The sequence below is a fragment of the Hevea brasiliensis genome, chromosome 6 (assembly GCF_030052815.1).
Source record: "Hevea brasiliensis isolate MT/VB/25A 57/8 chromosome 6, ASM3005281v1, whole genome shotgun sequence".
Lineage (NCBI taxonomy): Eukaryota > Viridiplantae > Streptophyta > Magnoliopsida > Malpighiales > Euphorbiaceae > Hevea > Hevea brasiliensis.
Genome location: NC_079498.1, coordinates 80,193,249 through 80,215,513, shown reverse-complemented (window position 1 = coordinate 80,215,513; position 22,265 = coordinate 80,193,249). Strand labels below are relative to the sequence as shown.

General features: G+C 33.5%; 1 protein-coding gene across 5 annotated transcripts in view; it reads right to left on the bottom strand.

The window, feature by feature from the left end:
* Positions 1-8,572, bottom strand: part of LOC110659841 (lysine-specific demethylase JMJ25) — a 78,060-nt gene extending 69,488 nt beyond the window's left edge. For 3 of the 5 annotated variants that reach the window (XR_009149502.1, XM_058148583.1, XM_058148585.1), the window contains exons 1-4: positions 7,162-8,572; positions 6,957-7,075; positions 6,273-6,369; positions 6,014-6,158 (exon numbers count right to left, since the gene is read on the bottom strand). Coding sequence is in view for 4 of the 5 variants with exons in the window: in XM_058148583.1 (XP_058004566.1) it covers positions 6,014-6,158; positions 6,273-6,369; positions 6,957-7,075; positions 7,162-8,319 (1,519 nt within the window). In the remaining variant the exon portion in view is untranslated. The remainder of the gene's footprint in view (positions 1-6,013; positions 6,159-6,272; positions 6,370-6,956; positions 7,076-7,161) is intronic. The other 2 variants (XM_058148581.1, XM_058148582.1) reach the window with 1 other exon arrangement.
* Positions 8,573-22,265: the final 13,693 nt, after the last annotated feature.

Below are 22,265 nucleotides of genomic sequence, written 5' to 3'. Positions count from 1 at the left end.
ATTCTAGTGCATGGTAACATATGATTATAGGTTCATTTAAGGTAAATCTTATTACTAATTGGGTGGCCATGGCATGCTATGCTAGGTGTTAACCATGGTCTATGAGGTTCATAAAATGATTTAGAGAAATCATTTATGGTAAGAAAGAGTTCTGATGATATTAAGAGTTGATATCATGTCTCATTGCCAATTAGTGATGAGCCTAGTAAGTCACACACATACACAAGTTATCACCTATTTAAATATGATTTAATTAATTAATTAAAGAGTTTAATTGATTAATTAAATAGATTTGGTTTGCAATTAAATTGCAAAGTCCCTAGCATGACTTGAAACCAAATCTAGATTATTGGATGTGTAGTATAAATTAAATTTATATTTAAAGTGTTTAAATATGAATTTAATTGATGAGAAATTAATTAATAGAGATTAATTAATTAATTTATATTTGATATAAATTAATTAGAAGAAGAAAATAATTATTTTGGGTTAAGAACTCAAAATTAAGACACGAAGGCATTTTGGTCATTTCACGATTGTGACACGTGGCACCATGAGATGGTGACACATGGCATAACACATAAGCTTGCCAAATATTTTTAATCATGTAAGATGATTAAAATCAAGATTAAATATAGGTTTGACACTTGGCACAATGTGATTGGGTCACTTAAACCTAGAGCTAATCAAAAGGTGACATGTGGCTAGGGCTTAATGTGTTAACCTAGCTATTTAAGTGTGGTTATGAAAAGAAAACATAACCAGCAGCCTCTCCTCTCAATTGTCACGCCACTTTGAGCCTCTCCAGCTATTTCTCTTCATCTCTCATCAATTCAAAGAGATTAGCCATCAATCTCTTGAATTAAGAACACTAGAAATTGTTTCTAGTGTCCTATTTACATCTCTAATCTCTTAAAAGGCAGAACTTGAATTTCTAATTAATAGAAAAGGCTTTAGAAGCTGTTCAAGGGCTGCCATAGGTGTTCTTGGTGTGGACAAGCTAGAGGGACAACATTTGGTGTCCTGAAGACAAATCTCAAAGGCGCAGACACGCTGCAGTGCATCAAGAGGTTAGTGTAATCGTTCTTGATTTAATCTAGGGTTCTAAAATTAATCTGATTAATTTTAAAATCTTAAATGGCAAATACAGATCCAAAAACATATTAAAAGAGTTTTAATATGTTGTTTATCATTGAAATCAAATAGATAAAAATAAATCTTGCATGATGCATGTGACCCTAGGTGAAAATTTTTGAATTCAATGGTATAATCTTGTGTTTTTCACGCTTCCGTTCCTTCAATGGTACGAAAGGGTCAGGCTACCTTGAAGGAGTGATCGGTAGCTAGAGAATTGGGCGGAAACTAGGTCACATATTGACACGTGTATCGATATTGGAAGAGCTATTTTGACGTGTGGAGCTTTTCGAAAAAGAGTCCAGTAACCTACGCTGTAGTTTCTCCCTAGAATGGTGTAGTCCACCTCCTTCTAGAACAAGGTGAACTAAGGAAGGCAAGGGGTTTTCGGGATAAAAGAACGATGAATAATCAGGCCTTTTAGAATCTGATACCATGTAAAATTAGGAAGAAGAAGAAAAAGAAAATAAGAAGAGATTTATGTAGAATTGTAGCATAATAATTTTCTCAAGCAATGAACTATATATATATATATATATATATATATATATATATATATATATGTACACAGACATACACACACACAATTAATTACAAGATAGGAAGATATACATAATCAAGGAAACCCTTGATTATAAGGATTGAGTTAATTCCCCAATTTACAAGATATATACAATCATATTTTAACAAACCCCTCCAAGAATCTCAACATCAAAAGATTTAGTTTTGGGAGTGAATTGTGCATACCCAAAATTTTTTAATGACACTCCTAATTCTCTTTCTGAAACTTCAATAGATTCAAAGGCCAGAATCATACCCTATGAATCTTCACCTTCAATTAGGATTGCTAACTTTCTTACAGCTGACAACAATTATAGAATCATTTTCTTTAAAACACTTATGTTTCTTTTCTTCTTGAATTTGCAATCCTACTCCAAATCTTGAAACCGATCATTGGGTTGTGCAGCTTGAATCGACTCCTCCAATTGATCAATTTTCTGATCCAACACTTCTTCAAATTATTTAAATCCTCTTTCAATCGTTTCATGCATTCCATGTTCCAAACCAAGAATCTTTTGTTCCCAAGATATTATTTTCTTGACCTGATTATTGTAACACCCAAAACAGAAAAAAGATCAATAGAAAAATATATGTTTCCAGAGAAAGAACAAGGTTTTAATTCTCCAAAAGAAGAATAGGAAGACAAAAAGAGACTTTTAAAGGGAAATCAAGAAAAGAAGGCAGAAAGAAGAATTTCAAGAAAGAAAAAAGCGAAGAAGAGAAAAGATTTTAGAAAGAAGAATTTCAAGAATTTGTAGAAAAAAAAAAAGAAAGAAAAAAGTGATGAGAAAAGATAACAGAGAAGAGAGGAGAAAAGAAATAAAGAGAATATTAAGGAGGAGAGAATGTAATGCAGTATGGGAAGATAAAATTTAAAAATTATTCTCATTGTAAAATTAGGAAATTTAAGAGTTATTATTTAGGAATTTTATTCTTATTAGATATATTATTTAGAAATTTTATTGTTCCCTAATTTATTTTGGTTTAATTCAGCATTCCTAATTAGGATTGAATTAAAATTCTAAAATCCTAATGTGATCAGGACTCCTAATTCTATAAATAAGACTTAGGGTTTCCATTACTATTAGATAAAAAAGCTTAGTTATGATGATTTTTATGCGATCAATATCTTGAAAATTAGTTCTCTCTTCAAAGACTGGTCCTTGATTTCTCCTAATTCTTTATTCTTCTTTATTTGTTCTACATCAATTTTGATATCAGAACCCAAAATCGAATTAAATTTCCAGCTTCCACAAATCTCTAAAACCATCCAACCTGTGTTAGCCTCCTTTGAAATACTACCTTAGTTTACTGTTTTGGGGAAAAAAAAAGCCACTAGAGAAATAGACCCAAAAGCCAACGCCACTACCCCTTCACCATACACTACCATCTGGCCATTAAACCCAAGCACCGCCACTGCCAATCCACCGGCGACATCCAGGCAACCCTTCCAGCGCCTTTCCGATCACCTGCAACTTCCCTAAAAAGAAGATATAACGGATCAGATATTGACCCAAATCTAGACCTGTAAGTTTTCCTGATTTCTCTAGCATCTGACCCCCCCAACCCTTCTCCAGTCGCCGATCTACCCATCTCTGTTGTCCGAACTGTGTCCAACTTCCCAGCTGCAAAAATCCACTGCACCAGTTCAAGGAATCTTCTAGATTCTTTTTTTTTTTTTCCCGATGAAAATGACTCATAAATTCCTAAAATTTCAGTTTTCTTCAATGAAGTATACTCATAAATTCCTAAATTTTCAGTTTTCTTCAATGAAGTATACTTCCTTAATTTGAAATCATAATGTGAACTGAAAGATTAGAAGATGATATTGATGATTCTAGGGTACAAGATGAGTGATGCAATTCAAAGAATACAAGATAAAGTTGAGGATTATTATGAACAACTTGATGAAGTGTGTTATTTGATTGATTTATATGGAAGCCCTAATTATGCCCATTGTGGCTTATTTAATGAGTATCAAGTTATACAAATATACAAATAATCTTACAATATCGGGAGAAAGCACTTGAAAAATGTAAGAATGAATATCATGTTCAACAAACTCATCAACAAGTTAAGAATAAAGAACTTAAAGAGTTTGAAGCATGAAAAGAAGTGCATATGTTTCAATTGAGAGCGCAAATGGATACAAAAAAAAGTATTGAAAATATAAAAGTACGAAGTCTTGAAAATGCAAAGAAACTGCAAGAAGAGCAAGAAAATAAACTTGAAATTGAAGAACAAAATGAGCAAGTTGAAGATGAAATTGAAGAAGTGCAACTTAAAATTGAAGACGATCAAGTTATAGAGCTAATAATGCACATTGAAGAATCGGAAGTTATGGTTATTGAGCCTTCACCATTTGAAGAGTCTATTTTAGAGCAAAAAGTCAATCAAGTCTCAGCTATTGTTCTAATTGATTTTATTTGCCCAGATGTTTCCAGGAATACAAAAGAGAGTGCAAACTTCTTCAAGTCATTCTTGTTGCTACCATCCAAGATGATCGTAGTGTTTGTTCTCCTCACTTGGTTCTTGATCTTTCAACACTTCAGACCTCGAGGATGAGTTTTTCCCAACCAAGGGAGAATAATGCAGTATGAGAAGATAGAATTTAAAAATTATTCTCATCGAAAAATTAGGAAATTTAAAAGTTTTATTATTTAGGAATTTTATTCTTATTAGGTCTACTATTTATAAATTTTATTATTTCCTAGTTTATTTTGGTTTAATGCAGTATTCCTAATTAGGATTGACTTAGGATTCTCAAATTCTAATGTGATTGGGACTCCTAATTTCATAAACAAGACTTAGGGTTTCTATTGCTATTAGAAAAAAAGCTTAATTATGACAATTTCTATGAGATCAATAATATCTTGAGAATTAATTCTCTATTCAAGTGGTCCTTGATTTCTGCCACTTTTTTTTTCTTCTTTATTTGTTCTACATCAGAATGCAAAAGCAATCGCCAAGATTGTACTGCTCTGATACAATCCTAGCGATTACAAAGAAGAATTTCAAGAAAGAAAGAAAGAAAGATAGAAGAGAAAAGATTTTAGAAAGACGAATTTCAAGAAAGAAGAAGAAGAAGAAATCTAAAAAAGGGAGAGAAAAGAGAAGAAACAGCATGAAAGAGATGAAAAAGGAAGATAGGGAAGAGAGGAGAAAAGAAACTAAGAGAATAGAACGAAAGAGAGAATGCAGAAGCAATTACTAGGATTGTTTTGCTCTTACACCAATTGTTAGGATTAAACCCTAATAATTCAATTATTTAAGAGAAATATGATGCAATACACAACAAGAATTAAAGGGAAAGGATGATTAAAATTCTGGAGTTGTTGTCGAGTGTCCAACTCAACCATCCGTTAGACAAGCAGTTGTAGTTGTTGGGTTTGATAGAGTTTAGTTAGGGATTTCTTAAATGGGCGGGAGATCATTTTGGTACTTACTGATTGAGATATATAAAGAATGATACTTGTATAATGATCCATGACTTGATTCTTCAATAAATAAATAAAATTCTCGTCAGTTTCCCTTGTTCCGTAAAATTCTTTCTTTGATTCTTTTGCTACACATCAAAATAGAAGAAATAGGACAGGTCATAAGGGAAAAGAACAGAGAAGAAAAGAGAAGAAGAAAAGAAAGATATTTGAGAGAAAAAGATAGAGACCTTATTAAATAATATTGGAATGAATCAATTATGAGCCTTCCAGCTTATTTTATACACCAATTACTTCTTATTCCCACCAGAACTAACAACAGGACACTCCAGTGTAAATAGCTCCTTCCCTCCATTTTCCTAGTTGTCTTTTCTCCTATATGTAACAGAATCACAACACAAATCAATCACTTTTTCTGAAAATAGGAATGACTTTGGAAGCAACTGCAAAAACTAGTCATGGGAAAAAAATCTCCTGCCTAAATAAATAAAGGAGTAATTTGTCAGATTCAGGCATCTACCCATTTAAACAATGGAAACAACACACTTAAGTATACCTTTCACATGAATAGAATTTTTTTTTTCCAAGTGTCTGTTTGGAAGAGTGATTGGGAACCAACGGTTGGCATTGTTGTTCTCAACATCTAATTTGGGGTATTTGCCAAACGTAGTAATTGGAACAGCATTTTCATATTCAGTGGTAAACAGTTCAAAATCATAACTAGACAGCTAAAAGTTGGAATTTCTAACTGTTACTACTTGGGCCTTCAACTGGCAACTGCTAATAGCTTACTAAAACCATTGATCCATAGAAGCCCTAAATTTTCAAAAGAACCTAAAAGCACTTTTGGAATCCAAAATAAGCTGGCGCACACAAAATACCTTGTTTCCTAGCTTCAATCTTTCTCTCCATCATTTGTTCTTCATTCAACTGTTTCAGGTATGGGAGAAGTGCTTGGAGCAAGTACTTAGAATACAGTACTTTCCTATCATCACTGACAACCAGGCTTTTCAGTTTGTCCAGGCACTGCAAGTATAACCAAACCAAGGCAAAAAAACAAATAATGTGCCAAGTGCATGCATAGTTCGAGCATATGATGAAAATACAGATGAATCATTATTGCAAGGTGGAAGAACTAACTTTTTTTGAAGTATCACGCAAGCAAGCTTTACAATTGCAATTTCCGCGACAAACTGGACAAGCAGCAGCAACTTCATCCATTGTCATCTTAGGATACCTACAACATGAACAAAAAAAATGACTTCAATAGCAGAAACACTAATAGGGAAATTAAACAAAGCAATGTTAACAGCATCTTTCAGCAACATGTAAAACATTTTCCTGTTCAACAAAAATTTTAGCATATGCACATTATGCTATCATCTTCAATGGAATGAAAACAAGTCCTAAGCTTAATTGACTCATGTTCACATGCAGATTATCGAAAGTTTAGCTCAGAGATATCAGCACATACAACTCACACAAGACATCTCCTGCACAAATCGATAAGCATTTCCTCATATAGGTTGCATTTAGGACAAGAATATCAAAGCAAAATTAAGTTAGTACAAGTATATCATGCAATATACATTTATATAATATATACATTATAATATATTAATACACAATATATCGTATAAGCAACAGATAATATTTAACTATAAGGTACATTTATATTAGTTAAAAGAGCATTGAAAATTAATTAAAATTTAAATATTAAAAAATAAATTTAATATGATTTAGCCGAACACTAATATCTAAAATTTCTAAAAAGTGCAGGAAGACAGTAAGAAGAAAGAAAGTAATTAGATCGTTAAACTAAACCAGTTAGTCAAGCAGGGGATGCAGTATCGCTTCGTCTCGCATTTCTGGCAACAAACAACAGAACCTTTATCATTCCGCTTGCACTGATGGCAGTTAGTTAAGCAAAGCTCCGCAATAAACTGCAAACCCAAAAATCAGAAACACAAACCTCCAAGAATAACAAATAGGCAATATTAACGATCCACAAGATACATCAAGTTAGAACCTCATCACTGTGCTTGTTAATTTCAAGCTCCTTCGCATCTTGCCGCAACGAATTAACCATGCCACCGTTGATTGTCAGAGATTCCCTTTTACCATCATTCCTCTCCTTATTATGCTTCTTTCGCCCTCTTTTTGTCACTTCCTTTCCGTTTCCTTCAGCTAAATCTCCATTTTCATTAACTGTCTCTATTTCTGAACCCTCTTTTCCTGTGACTTTAGCCACCTTCCTGCTCTTTCTACCACGCTTCTTCCTGACTGAAACCTCTTCATCTTCTTCACCTTTCTCAGCATAGCTCACCTTCTTTTCATTAGCTCTCAGTTTCTTCCGGTAAGAATTTTCGTTGACTTCGATAGAACCACCATTCTCCTGATTTACCATATCAGTTCCCTCATTCCCAGGCGTTACAACTTCTTCGTCCTGCTTCAGAAAAACTTCATTTTTCAAATCTAGAGTTCTCTGTCTCCCCATATTGTCCCACTTCTCACCATCTTTTACAACACTGTCTTGCAATTCTTCACCATCTTCTGCTCCTTTCTCAGCCACAAAAGCATTTTGTTTCTGATTTAAGCCAGCAACTTTGCCGCCATTTCTGCTTCCTTTCTTTCTACCTCTTCTACGAATACACTTCGCAGCAGCCTCTTCAACTTCACCTTTCTCTTTCATCGTCTGACCATTCGCTAGGCTTTCCTCTTCAACCTTTTCCACTTTTTCACCACTCCGTTCAACAGATCCACACTCAGCATCCTGAACATGCAATCTTTCCTTATTTTTCTTGGGCTTCCTACCACGCTTCTTCCCCATCCTCATACCTCCATCCTTCCCAGAATCACAATTTTTCACCGCTTTCTCACTACTTTCTTTCCATTTCTCCTCAATTTCCACCGCCTTCTTTTCCCCAACCTCAATAATTAATTTATTATTTATAAACCCACCTCCAATTTCCTCCACATAACCATAAATTTCCGTCCCACTCTCTTCAATTCCTTCCGGTTTCTCCCGGTTTACGTCGCCGATTACACTGTAGTGTTCTTGATTTTCCAAAGATTGCTCCTTTCCCTGTGGCAAAACATCGCCGCCTCCATCTTCCTCGGTTTCCGGCAGTTCCGACGATATATCGAGGGTTAACTGCGGTAGCTGCCGCTTTCTACCACGTCCCATGGCCAAAGGACCGAGAACGAGAGATGACCAGAGAACGAGAGCACAGAGAAAGTATTTATCATAGAAAGAAATGAAATTATGGAAGAATAAAGAAGAGAGGGTTTCATAGGGAAATGTGAGGAAAGAATGAAAAGGGGTTTTGGATTTAAGACAACGAAAACAATGGGTAGGGATTTCTCGTTTTCAATTCTGGCGCCAAATTGTGGTTTTAGGGTTTCTTCTACTCCCACTATGTTCGACAGTTCCATTACACAATCTTTTAGGCCCTGTTTGGATCGGGAGAAAATAAAAGAGAGAAAAAAATTTGAGGGTAAAATAATTTTATTTTATACTATTTTATGTTTAGATTAATAAAAAACAAAAGATAAGAAAATTTTAAGAGAAAAACATAAGTTTTTTTATTTACTTCCATTTTTTTCTAGGATGAAAAAAAATATAAAAATTTAAAATATATTTTATATTATATAATTTTTTTTATTTAATTGTAAAATTATAATTTTATTATTTATAAAATAATTTTTTCTCTTATAAATTATAATTTTATTATTTATAAAATAACTTTCTTTCTTATATTTTTCTTTCTCTATTCAAATATAAGAGTCTCTCATTATTATTAATTTTTTCATTTTTCTCTTATTATTTTTCTTCTTCTACTCCAAACACAATGTCATTTAAATCAATTACGAGCATAGAATTTATTTTAAATCAATTTTAATTATATTTTTTAAAATTAATTTTATTGTTTATATAATACAAATATAAAATTTAATTAAAATTCATATAATTTAATTTTATTCGTTTTTTTTAAATATTTTTATATATTTTAATTTTTTAATAATTTAAAGTGAATATTAATTTTTAATTTAATAATATTCTATTAATTAAGTAAAGAATAATTTTTTATAAAATAGAAAATATAATAATTTCAAAATATATCATATAGTATAGTACATTATTAATTAAGGAATATAAATTTCATTTTCATCTAATTGGTAATTTGAAATTTTATAACCTCACAATATTATTTAAGTTCAAATTAAATAAAAAATTATAAATATGTGATAATAGTTAAAAAAAAAAAGAGATGAGTATAAAAGTTTTATATTTCATAATTTTAGAAATTTTTAAAAATGCATAAACTTTTTTGAGCTTATAAATGTATAAACTTAATCATGTATTTTTTCTTCAGCAATATGTACTATCCTATATTAGTTTATTTTATTGGCGGATTATTATAACTTGATAAGATTTATATAATAAAGTAATGGATAAATACTTTTGAATAAAAATGCAATATCTTAAATTCATTAATTAATTGAAATAAAAAAATATTAAAACTAAATTATTAATAGATAAAAAAAATTTTTATTGTTTATAATAAAGGAGTGAAAGCATGGTAAACATAAGTTTATATCATTAAATTCAAAAATTTTTCTTCTAGGGCCATATGCATCATGCAATAATCATTTTTATCTATTTGATTTCAATGATAAACAGCATATTAAAACTCTTTTAATATATTTTTGGATCTATATTTGCTATTTAAGATTTTATAATTAACATATTAATTCATTAGAACCTTAGATTATATCAATAATAAGTGCACTAACCTTTTGATGCACTACAGTTATGTTTGGCACCTTTGGGATGCACCTAGGACACTAGATGTTGTGCCTCTAGCTTTTCCACACCAAGATCACCAATGGCAGCCCCTTGAACAGCTTCTCAAGCCTTTCCAATTAATTAGAAAATCAGGTTTTGCCTTTAGAGATATTATAGATGCATACAAGACACTAGAAACGATTTCTAACATTTTTAATTCAAGAGAATGTTGGCAATTCTCTTTGAATTGGTAAGAGATGAATAAGAAGAGAAGGGAGAGATGCTTTGGATGGCAGCACCAATGAAACAAAAACATATTGTTTTTTTTTTCTTTTCATCATTTCCCTTATATAGCTAGGTCACCACTTAAAACCCTTGCAACATGTCACCTTCTGATTGGCTCTAGGTTTAATTGACCCAATCACATTGTGTCAAGTGTTAAACCTAGATTTAATCTTGACTTTGATCATCTTACTTGATTAAAAGACAATTGGCAAGCTTATGTGTAGTGCCATACGTCATCATCTCATGGTGCCACATGTCATCCAGTGAAATGACCAAAATACCCCTGTATCTTAATTTTAAGTTCTCAACTCAAAATAATTATTTCTCTTCTTCTAATCAATTTATATCAAATATAAATTAATTAATTAATATTTATTAATTAATTTCTCATAATTAAATTCATATTTAAACACTTCAAATATAAATTTAACTTATACTATACATCCAATAACATAGATTTGGTTTCAAGCCATGCTAGGGACTTTGCAATCTAATTGCAAACCAAACCTATTTAATTAATCAATTAAACTCTTTAATTAATTAATTAAATCACATTTAACTTGGTGATTACTTGTGTATGTGTGTAACTCACTAGGCTCTTCACTAATTGACAATGAGATATGATATCAACTTTTAATATCATCAGAACTCTTTCTTACCATAAACGATTTCTCTAAATCATTTTAGGCAGCTCATAGACTATGGTTAACACCTAGCATAGCATGCCATAGCCACCCAACTAGTAATAAGGTTTACCTTAAATGAACCTATAATCATATGTTACCATGCACTAGAATCTCTCAGTTACAAAATCCCAATTCGAGCTGGAGTCATGATTTATGTCAAACCCCATTTGCTATGAATATTATGTTCTCTTTTAATTTTAGTTCTTGATTAAAAAGATTTTCTCATCAGAAACTCTTTTCTGATTAAATTTATCTGTCCTGGCCAGGAACTTGAAACATCAAGAACAATTAAATGAATATAGGATTTTATCCCTATTTACTTAGGGTAACAGATTCCATCTTGATCAACACCTACCTCCATATATAACTAGTAGGAGCCAAGTAGCTTCTTGGCCCGAATGATGGTTCCACAGTTGTTTTACTAACGGAATTTGCTTGTTCCGTAGCTGCTTCACCTCATAAGCCAGAATCTCTATGGGTTCTTCCTCATATGTGAGGTGCGGATTCACTTCAATTTCCTCTACTGGTAGTACATGAGATGGGTCTGATCGATACCTCCTCAACATAGATACATGGAAGACATTATGTATCTTTTCTAACTCTGGAGGTAGTGCCAACTGATATGCCAAAGGACCCACTCTTTCCAGAACCTCATAAGGCCCAATGAAGCGAGGACTCAGTTTCTCCTTTCTGCCGAATCTCATAATCCTCTTCCATGGGGAAACCTTGAGGAATACTTTGTCACCCACTGCATATTCAATATCCCTTCTCTTCAGATCTGCATAGGACTTCTGACGGTCTGATGCAGTCTTAAGGCGATCTCTGATCACCCTGATTTTCTTCTCAGTCTGCTGAACAAATTCAGGCCCAATCATCTTCCTTTCACCCACGTCATCCCAACACAACGGGGTTCTATATTTTCTGCCATACAAAGCTTCATATGGAGGCATCTCAATGCTTGATTGGTAGCTGTTGTTGTAAGCAAACTCAATCAAAGGCAAGTGTGTGTCCCAACTACCCTCAAACTCAATCACACAAGCCCGTAGCATGTCCTCCAAGATCTGAATTACCCTCTCAGATTGGCCATCTGTCTATGAGTGGAATGCAGTACTGAAGTTCAATCTAGTTCCTAGGGCTCTCTGAAGACTACTCCAGAATCTAGAAGTGAACCTAGGATCTCTGTCAGATACGATGGATACTGGCACTCCATGCAGTCTCACAATCTCATCAATGTACAACTTGTAACACTCCTCACCCGACTACAGTGTAACCGAGCAAGGCGTGCTACAATCAGTGCTGGAGCACCCTAACTTATCTTACTTTATTTTTTTTTAATAATTTTGAATTCGTTTAATTTAACATCAATTATTTTTCGATGGAGAAACTAGCAGAGTTTCTCCCATTTTATTATCGTTTGACATATTTCAATATTCACCTGTTTGAAATTCAATAATATTTTCAAAATAAAATCTTATCCATGCTAATTATAATTATCTCATCAATCATTCTCATAGTTTTCTCATATTTCAAATCTCATCCATACATTTTAATTTCATAATCATTTCCATACTCATATCATCATTTGAAAAATCATTATGTAATTCAAATCTATACTTATTTGTACAAATTCATTCATGCTCCATTCTTATAGCAAAATTCTCAAATTTGCATTAATTTACATCATTTGCAATAATTAAATAAATCCTTAATTTACATGATATACAAATTAATTACAATTTGCTAATTTATATTACAATATAAGAAATAAATAACATACACAAAATACATGATATGCTTAATGTGAGCCCTATCTACATGCATTGCTGAGGAGGTGACAACTTTGAACGCTCTGCAGATCAGAACTCCAAAATCTCTGTTTAGTATTCGCTGGGCTTTAACTTCAGTACCTGCGCGAGGAAACAATTCCATCGCGCTAAGCATTACTGCTTAGTGGTGCAATAATATAATAAGGAAATAATATACAAATAAATATATAAATAAAACATAATTTAAATAATTAAGATTTATTTATACCTCACATGCGATTCTAAAATTTAATATGTTTTATCGTAATTTAGTCTTCTTTGGAAGTGTTTATTTCGCCAATGTACAGTAATAATGTACAAAGAAAAATGATCTAAAAATAATAAATATATGCTTATATTATCATGTAAGTCACATTTGCAATATTTATGTGTGTTATAATTTTCTTTGCTAATCTTTTAGCATTTTCTCAATACTTTCTAGGTTGTCTCAGATTATTTCATAATAAGTAAATTTTGATATCGGTCCAGTTCATTGCGATTCTTTCTAATAAATAATTATTTTAATTTATTTTAGGTCATCTTACTCATTTATTTAATTTCTAATATTTTTTTATTACTAATATTCTTAACTTATTTCAATAAATTTCACTGTCCAAGTAACCTATGACAGGCTGACTAAACTGGATAACGGGTCGTTGGCATTGGACACCACGGTGTCTCGGGCCGTCATACCATGGGACGCAGAACGTCAACCACGTATGCAGTCAGTATGGCTAAAAAGCCATGATAACACATAATCAGGCATAAAAGCCATGAATGTTGGCATAAAGCCATGAATACGGGCACAAAGCCATGAATACAGGCATAAAGCCTTTCGCAGTACTGCTAAAATAATACCCTATTGGTATGCCAAACTATCCAATCTGACACACATGTCTAGGCAATACAATGGCACATAATATCATTAAATATTAATATATTGTGTTTTATGACTTCATTATTTCATGATAAATTTCATAATTTATACATTCATCATAATATTCATACATTCCTTACATCATTCATATTGATCACAATTCATAACAATGGTGTTCATATACCATTGTACTCAAAACGTTCTTCCTTTCCCTTATAAAGAATCTAATGTTGCATTCATATTTTCATGCGATTCATTTATTCATTACAATATTTATATGAATTCATAACTCATACAAGGTGTTATTATCTTATTTGTAATGCAAACATAAATCCTAATGTAAACCTCATCCCATTTATACTCAACAATCCATCTAGGGTAATGTCATTTCATATTCAAGTGGTATTACTTATGTTTTATTAGACCTACTAGTAATGGAAATAAATCTTAACTATATACTCACATAACTTAAATGTTCATTAAGCCATTTAGGTGAATTACTATTTCTATTCCAAATAATCCATGAATGTTTCATGGATTCCAAATTTCATACCTTAATTTCCTCTACCAATTTAGTTATTATACTTTGTGTCTTTGTATTACTATTCACATTACTATTCACTCAAATTGTTGACTTTTTAATACATAATAAATTTATTGAACCTAAGTTCTCTAAGATACCACATTTTGCATTCAAAATTTGTTGGTATTGGTTGCCAATACCATTTCTAAGCTTAATGTTAGTTGGGCAGAATTTTCAGTTTTTATGCCTTGTTTACTGTTCCATTGGTCAATTTTACAGTGGGAATTTGGCAAAATGATCAACATGAAAGTTGTTCCTTATTTTGTCTAGTTAAATTTCTTTTTTTGAATCACTCCATTTGGAGTTTTGTAGCTCAAGTTATGGTCCCAAAACCACAACTGGCCGGATTGGAATTTTTCTGGACTGACCATATCTACAGTCACGATGAGCAGGATCGCAACTCCCTTATTGGATAGGTTCTGGTCATAATTTGGGGTAGGTTTCTTCATAAAAGTTGTTGGTCTATATCTTAGCTTGATGCTGGTAAAATTTCAAGTCAATTGGACCTTTCTACATTGAGTTATGGCTCACTGTTCATTTGGTCATTCTGCAGAAACAGACTGCAGGTCACCCGGATTGGGGCAAGCTTTTGGTCCACTTGGTTTGGTTTTATGGGCATAGTTTCTTCACCAAATTTGTGCCATTATGTGTCTAATTTCATGTCCAATTGGCCAAACACCAATTGAACCTCTACAATTCAAGTTATGGCTGCCCAAACCTCCTGGACTCATATCTAATTCTGCAGGTCACCTAGGTCAGCCACACTAAACCTAAATCCCCTCACTAAACACACTTCATTTCTTGTTTACCAATAACCAAATGGTCACTAATTGACCATTAAAACTCACTTTCATCATTACATGATCAAAGTCTCAATTTCATGCTCAAACCCTAACTCCAATTTCCAATTCATGGCATACACACACTAAACTCATATCAAATCACTTTATGCATCATCTATACTCATCAATAACATAATTAAGCCACTTAATTTCATCAAAAACCAACAATCCTTAAACTTTCTCATGGCTGCCAAATTTATAGATTTCATTTACTCAAGTTTTTCTTTTAATTTCACACAATTTCTACTTGATTTAGCATGCTTACAAGATTAAAGAAAGAAAAGAAATTATTTAGGGCACTAACCTCTTGTAGCTCAAATCCAAGCCAACCAAGACTTTAATTTTTCTTCACTTTCTTACTCTTTCTTGGCTGCCAAATACTTCTCCTTGGTGTGGGTATAATTTTTAGTGAAGGGAGGATAAGCTTTTAAGGTGAATTGAAGTGGGAAATGAAGCTTAAGGGAGCTTTAATGGTGGAACTTCTTCTCTCTCTCTCTCTCTCAACGTTTTTTAGGCTGCCCAAGGTTGAAGATGCAGATTGGTTTTTCATATTTTTGGTCTCTTTTATCTCTTTTAATGAGTTTAACAAATTGTGATTGGTGGAGGAAATTTAAATGACATCATATGATGTCATAATTAGCATTTTCTTTCATTTTCTTTTCTTCTCTTCTCTACTCATTTTCAATTTAATTTTTTAGCAATATTTATTCATATTTTAGATCATAATAATTATTTGCTTAACTGGAAAAGTCGGCCAAAAATCATCTCTGAAGACGAAATGATCAAAATGCCCTCCGTTTGGCTTAACGGGCCAAAATTGTCTGTACCGATTGAAAAATTTTTCTAAATATTTTCTTGACATTCTAATGCCATAGGAACCTCAATGACCCTTCTCTGGAGTCCCCAAAATTATTTTATGAATTTTTCCCCGGGTCTAGGACTCCTAGTTGCGAGAACCGCAACTTCCAACTAGGTTATCTATCGCTTGGGCACCGGCTCATTTGACTTAGTTGTATTTTATTTCTAAAATTTTTGCTAAATTTTTCTTATTAATATTTGAGTTAATTATGGTTCCTCACTTTAGTTTAAATATTTTTCCGGATGTTCTAGCTGTCCGGACCGACACTGGTCACCGGAACAGTAGAATGTACGGAGTTGCTACAGTGAGGGTGTTACACAACTTGGCCAATCTTTCTAGACTGTAGTCCATTCGAACTGGCAGAAAATGAGCAGACTTGGTCAGTCTGTCAACAATGACCCAAACTGCATCATGACTCCTCTGTGTCATCGGAAGTCCCATCACAAAATCCATAGTTATTCTCTCCCATTTCCATTCTGGCACTGGTAGTGGATGTAATAACCCAGTTGGTACTTGGTGCTCTGCCTTCACTTGCTGACAAGTTAGGCATTTGGAAATGAATTCGGCCACATCTTTTTTCATACCCATCCACCAGTAATGCTCCTTTAGCCCTCTATACATTTTTGTACCACCAGGATGCATGGCAAAAGGAGACTCATGTGCTTCCTTTAAAATGTTCTACCTCAAATCAACATCATTAGGAACACACATTCTGCCCTGGTGTAGCAATAGTCCATCATCTCTTATTGAGAATTCTGGTTTCTTGCCCTGCTGGACTTCTTCCAACAGTCTCTGATACTTCTAATCATTTTGAGCAGCCATTCTAATCTGATCAATCAACACTGGCTGTACATGCCATGTAACTGCTGTCTGCCCCTCATCATTAATCTCTAAGCTGGCATGTAATAATCTTAACTCATGTACCATGGACAAAGGAGTAACCCGTAGACTTGCCATAGTCTTGCGGCTTAAGGCGTCAGCCACAACATTAGCTTTTCCTGGCTGATAGTCTATCAGACAATCGTAGTCTTTTATCAACTCTAACCATCTCCTCTGTCTCAAATTCAACTCTTTCTAGGTGCCCAAATACTTCAAACTCTTATGATTTGTGTAGATATAACACTTCTCTCTATACAAATAATGTCTCCATATCTTAAGAGCAAACACAATAGCTGTAAGCTCCAAGTCATGTGTCGGATAATTCCTCTCATGTGGTTTTAGCTGGCGTGATGCATAAGCAATAACATTTCGATCTTGCATCAACACACAGCCTAACCCATTTTAAGAAGCATAGCTATAAACTGTATATTCTTTACCTGGTGTAGGTAAAGTCAGGACTGGAGCCTCGGTCAAACATTTCTTCAATTCATCAAAACTCTGTTGGCATTTATACTTCCACTGAAATTTCACATCTTTCCTAAGCAGCTTGGTCAATGGAGATGCCAACATGGAGAATCCCTTCACAAAACGGCGGTAGTATCCAGCTAACCCCAGAAAACTGTGAATCTCTGTGATATTTCTGGGTGGCTTCCAATTAAGGATAGCTTTTATCTTGCTAAGATCCACCTTAATACCCTCTACCGATACTACATGCCCCAAGAAAGATATTTCTTTTAGCCAAAATTCACACTTCGATAATTTGGCATATAGCTGTTTCTCCCTCAAAGTTTGCAGTACAATGTGCAGATGTCTATCATGCTCTTCTGCATTCCTCGAATAGACCAATATATCATCTATGAATACCACAACAAACTGGTCGAGGTATGGTCTGAAAATAGTGTTCATCAGATCCATAAAAGCAGCCGGAGCATTAGTTAACTCGAATGGCATAACCAAGAACTCATAATGGCCATAGCGGGTTCTAAAGGCAGTTTTAGAAATACTCTGCTCTTGTACTTTTAGCTGATAATGACCTGATCTCAGGTCAATTTTGGAGAACACAGCTGCACCCCTCAACTGATCAAATAAGTCATCAATGCGGGGCAATGGGTATCTGTTCTTTATTGTCACCTTATTCAACTGCCGATAGTCAATGCATAACCGGAGAGTGCCATCCTTCTTCTTTACAAACAACACTGGTGCTCCCTAAGGTTACGCACTAGGGCGGATAAAGCCCTTGTCAAGCAGCTCTTGCAACTGCACTTTCAACTCTTTCAATTCTGCAGGTGCCATTCTATATGGTGTTATAGAGATTGGATCCACACCAAGCATAACATCAATTTCAAACTGCACTTCCCTTTCTGGAGGTAATCCTGGCAATTCATCAGGAAATACATTCGGAAAGTCATATTGTAACACCCCTAAGTTCGGTAGTGCGTTCTGCTGTTCCGGTGACCAGTGCTGTCCGGACAGCTAGGATGCCTAGAACCACACTTCAATATGAGTGAGGAGACATAAAATAATAAAATACAAGAAAAGAAAATACAAGAAAAACAAAGGAAAAATCATAGCAAAGAAACGTAACCAAGTTAAGCGAGCCGAAAACCCTAGCGATGGGTGACCGCACCGGGAAGTCACGGCGTGGACCGTTGACTAGCCCTGGACTGCGGGGAACCCTGGAAAACATTTTTAGGACTTAAATAGACCCTTGTTGAAAAATAAATATCATTAGAAAGATCAAAGAAAAATTAAATAATTAGTACAAAGAAAAGTGAGAAATCGAAAAACGGACAAAATCCGGTGTTACCGAAAAATCGGGAATGCAACCCTAACAGGGGCATTATGGTCATTTGACATCCCGAATTGTCTTTTGACCTAAATGTACATTAAAAATTAATAATATTACACTTAGAAAATAAAATGAAAAATTAGTTTAGTGGTACCTAAAGTAAATAGCAAAAATGAAGGGTTTAATGTGGAATAAGTGGAAATTCAACATATTATATGATTTAAAGTAAGTAAGTGGACCGCTAAGAATCATAAAATGAATTAAAAATAAGCATAAGTGGGCAGATTGCTCCACTAAAAGATCATCTTCAACATTGAAACCTCCATTGCCGTGAAGGAAAAACTCCCCAAAACCTCCATGGCCGTTTCTCTTCAAGCTCCATGCACTCCTCCATTTCAACTCCAATCACCTAGGGTTCTTCATTAAAGTTTGTCTACTCATCACAAGGAAGAGTTTGATACCAAATTTGAGAAGTTTAAGCAAGGTTTAACAAGCTCCAACCATAAGGTAAGTTAGCATTTTTGAAGATGGCTTTGTTAAATTTTGTGTGCATGTTATGGGTGTTGGATTTGTGAAAAAAATATTTGAGTTTGAAGAGTTATTGTTGTGTTCATTTTGGACAGCCATGAAGTCATGTATTTGATGAAATAATTGTGCATATGTTTGATGAGAAATGATATTGATCATGATGATTTAATAACCTAGGGAATTACTTCATATTTATATGGTGATTTTTTGCACTTAGATGGGAATTGATGAATTGTAGGACAAATTGGTGTTGAAGAAGATTTTCGGCAGCTTGGGGACACTTGAATAAATGTATGTATTCATGGAAGTGTTGGCAGAATATTGACATAGAAGGATTGATGGATATGTATATTAACTTGTTGTGTAAAGAGTATGTAAAAACTAGTAATGTTATGTGTATGTGTAATTGTGTTTGGACTTTGGGAATTAGAGTTATATTTGGTGTATTGAAGATAATTGTAATATGCCCAAAGTGAGGATAATGTAAAGTGGGATGTGGTTTTGGTAATGAACCAAAACAGAAATGGTAGGAAAGTAAACATATTGCAAGGTAAATGTGTGTAATTGATGTGTGTTAAGCAAAGTAACTAAGGGCAGTGTACATTTTAGCAAATAAGTTTAAATGTGTAACCTCAATTGGTATGAGACCAATTGGAGGTGAAACTAGGCACAAAATGTGCCAACTTTCATTGAGAAAACATACCAAAATTCTGCTTGCAAGGTGACCTAAGAAAATGACCAATTCGGATTAGGTGCAATTAGGACCTGAAAAATGACCAATTGGGCAGCAGTGAGTGTTTAGGCCATAACTCACTCAAAACAGGTCCAATTGACCTGAAATTTTGACCAAGAATAGTTAAGACCCATACCTACAAGTCTTATGAAGACACCAAAACCCAAAAATGACCATAAGCAAGTAAAAAAGCTTGCACAAGTTCGGGTCCAAAAACTGGCCGAACCAGAGTTGACCAAATTGACCTAAAATTTACCTAATTTGATACCATTTGACCAGCAATAGTATAATGACCATAACTTGGTCTACTTAACTCGGAATGACTTGAAATTTTGCACCGCGGTCCATAAGACATAGATCTACAAGTTTGTAGTTTTGACCGAAACCCGAAAACTGAGGGAACTAGTTCGTTCGGTTAGGTCAAACCAATATTCCGGAATCTAGCAATTTCAATGAAATGCAAGAAAATGCACTAAACCAGGAAATGAGATTGGTAACATGTACCAACCCTAAAACATTATCGAATGTGACATATTAATGACACTAAAACCTAATTTACCTAAAACGCATCGAGGGTCGGTATATTAGGTGATTAAGCAAATAAAGGTATTCAGTGAATAATAACTTTCAGTGAATTAATTACCAAACATTATCGATAGAGACAATATAAATTAGTACTGAAACACTTCAAATTGTGTTTCTCAGTTACTAAAGACTCAGGGAAAGGGAAGGAAACACTGAGTCCAGACCAGGAAGACAGTTATCAGAGGTTTGTGCACAACTAGTTTTTAACTGATTTTGTTTGAATATTTCATATGACTAAATGACATACTTTCTTATGTATTATGTTTAACAAGCATTGGATTTAATTCAATGATTATTGAAAATTGTTATAGTTTGTATGAATTTATCTTTGTGAAATGGTATTTCCACAATTATTAAACATTGTTATGGATTGAATAAATTATGTTTTGGAAAATTATGATAGAACATGTTTTGAATTGTGATGGTAATTTTCATGGAAAAATGCAAATTTATGATTTGAATTGTGATGAGCATAAAAATTATTGGATATTGGAATTGACTTTGAATCGAATTATATTGTGATTTATGCTCACTAAAAGGATTGTGATATTGTTTTATATCTCACTATAGATGCTTGACTAGGTTATTACCCGTCTCTCTCATTTGTTGAGAAGACAATGGAGTTAGTTGTGTTTTGATTACCATGGTACGTGCACAGGCTTAGATTTTCCTCTGATTTGAGGTTAGATCTAAGTTTATTTTATCGTTATGGCCCTTGCGGAAGATTCATTATTGTGATGGTGCATGCACGATGATTCGACCTCCCCGACCATAGGGAGTTAGAATCTGATTCGACCTCCCCGACCATAGGGAGTTAGAATCACATCGAATATGGCCCTTTCGGATTAGTCTTGCATAGTTAGTGAGATAAAGATTGATTTTTGATATACAACATGGTTTTTGAGATACATAATGATTTTGAGATACATAATGGCTTTTGAATGGTAAGGAATGGTGATTTCAATTATGGTTTATGTATAACTGATTTTGTTAGAATTACTTAAATGGATAGTCATGATTTGATAAATTGAATTTTGTGCTCCAAGTCATTTATACAAATGATTTACATTATTGGAAATGAATAGTTTGAGTTGTGAAATTTGATGAGTATTCAGATTCCCAAATTATTTACTGTAAATTTTGTCAATGTATATTGTATTATGTTTTAAATTATAGTTGTGCACCACTGAGTTCACCACTCAGCGATAGCTTTGTATGCTGTCGCAGGTAAGAAGAGCATAGAGCAATAAGTAAATTTCGTTGAAGATATATTCAGATCAGCTCCAGGTATATCATAGGTATACCCATGTACATAGGTTTTGATGTATGCATGTAATAATATGTATGTAAATTATTTGAGCAGTTGTATAAAAACTCTTGTAAAATATTTTGGTATGTAATTAAATGTAAATTATTGTAAATGTAAATTTGAGATTTCGTTTACTTGCATAGTTTTGTATTATATTTCTTGTATCTTAGTTTTTGAAAAATCACTGCAGATTTGAGTTGAGAAATATGTTGTGTTGAGAATTATATTGGAGTTGAGATTTGCAAATACAGATTGAAGTGCTTTTTACAGGTTTTCTGAAGAACTGTTTTATCCAAAATACAGATGGCACCCTGCCAAAATTTTTACAGAAATTCCAAATAAATTAAATGAGTTAGTCGTTTCACTTCAGTTCACCAAAGTCTTTAACATCTGTAAATAGTGCTCACCACTGTAAAAGAAGTAAGAAAAGTTTTTAAAATCCCTTGTAGTGTATTTAATGGGTTATCAGTAGACGGAGTTGGTAATCCATTAGGTATACTACGGGATCATGTTATGCCTTACAGAGGGGTAGGGTGTGACACATATACCGTAGAGATGTCCCTCAATGCTGGACTATCCCCTTG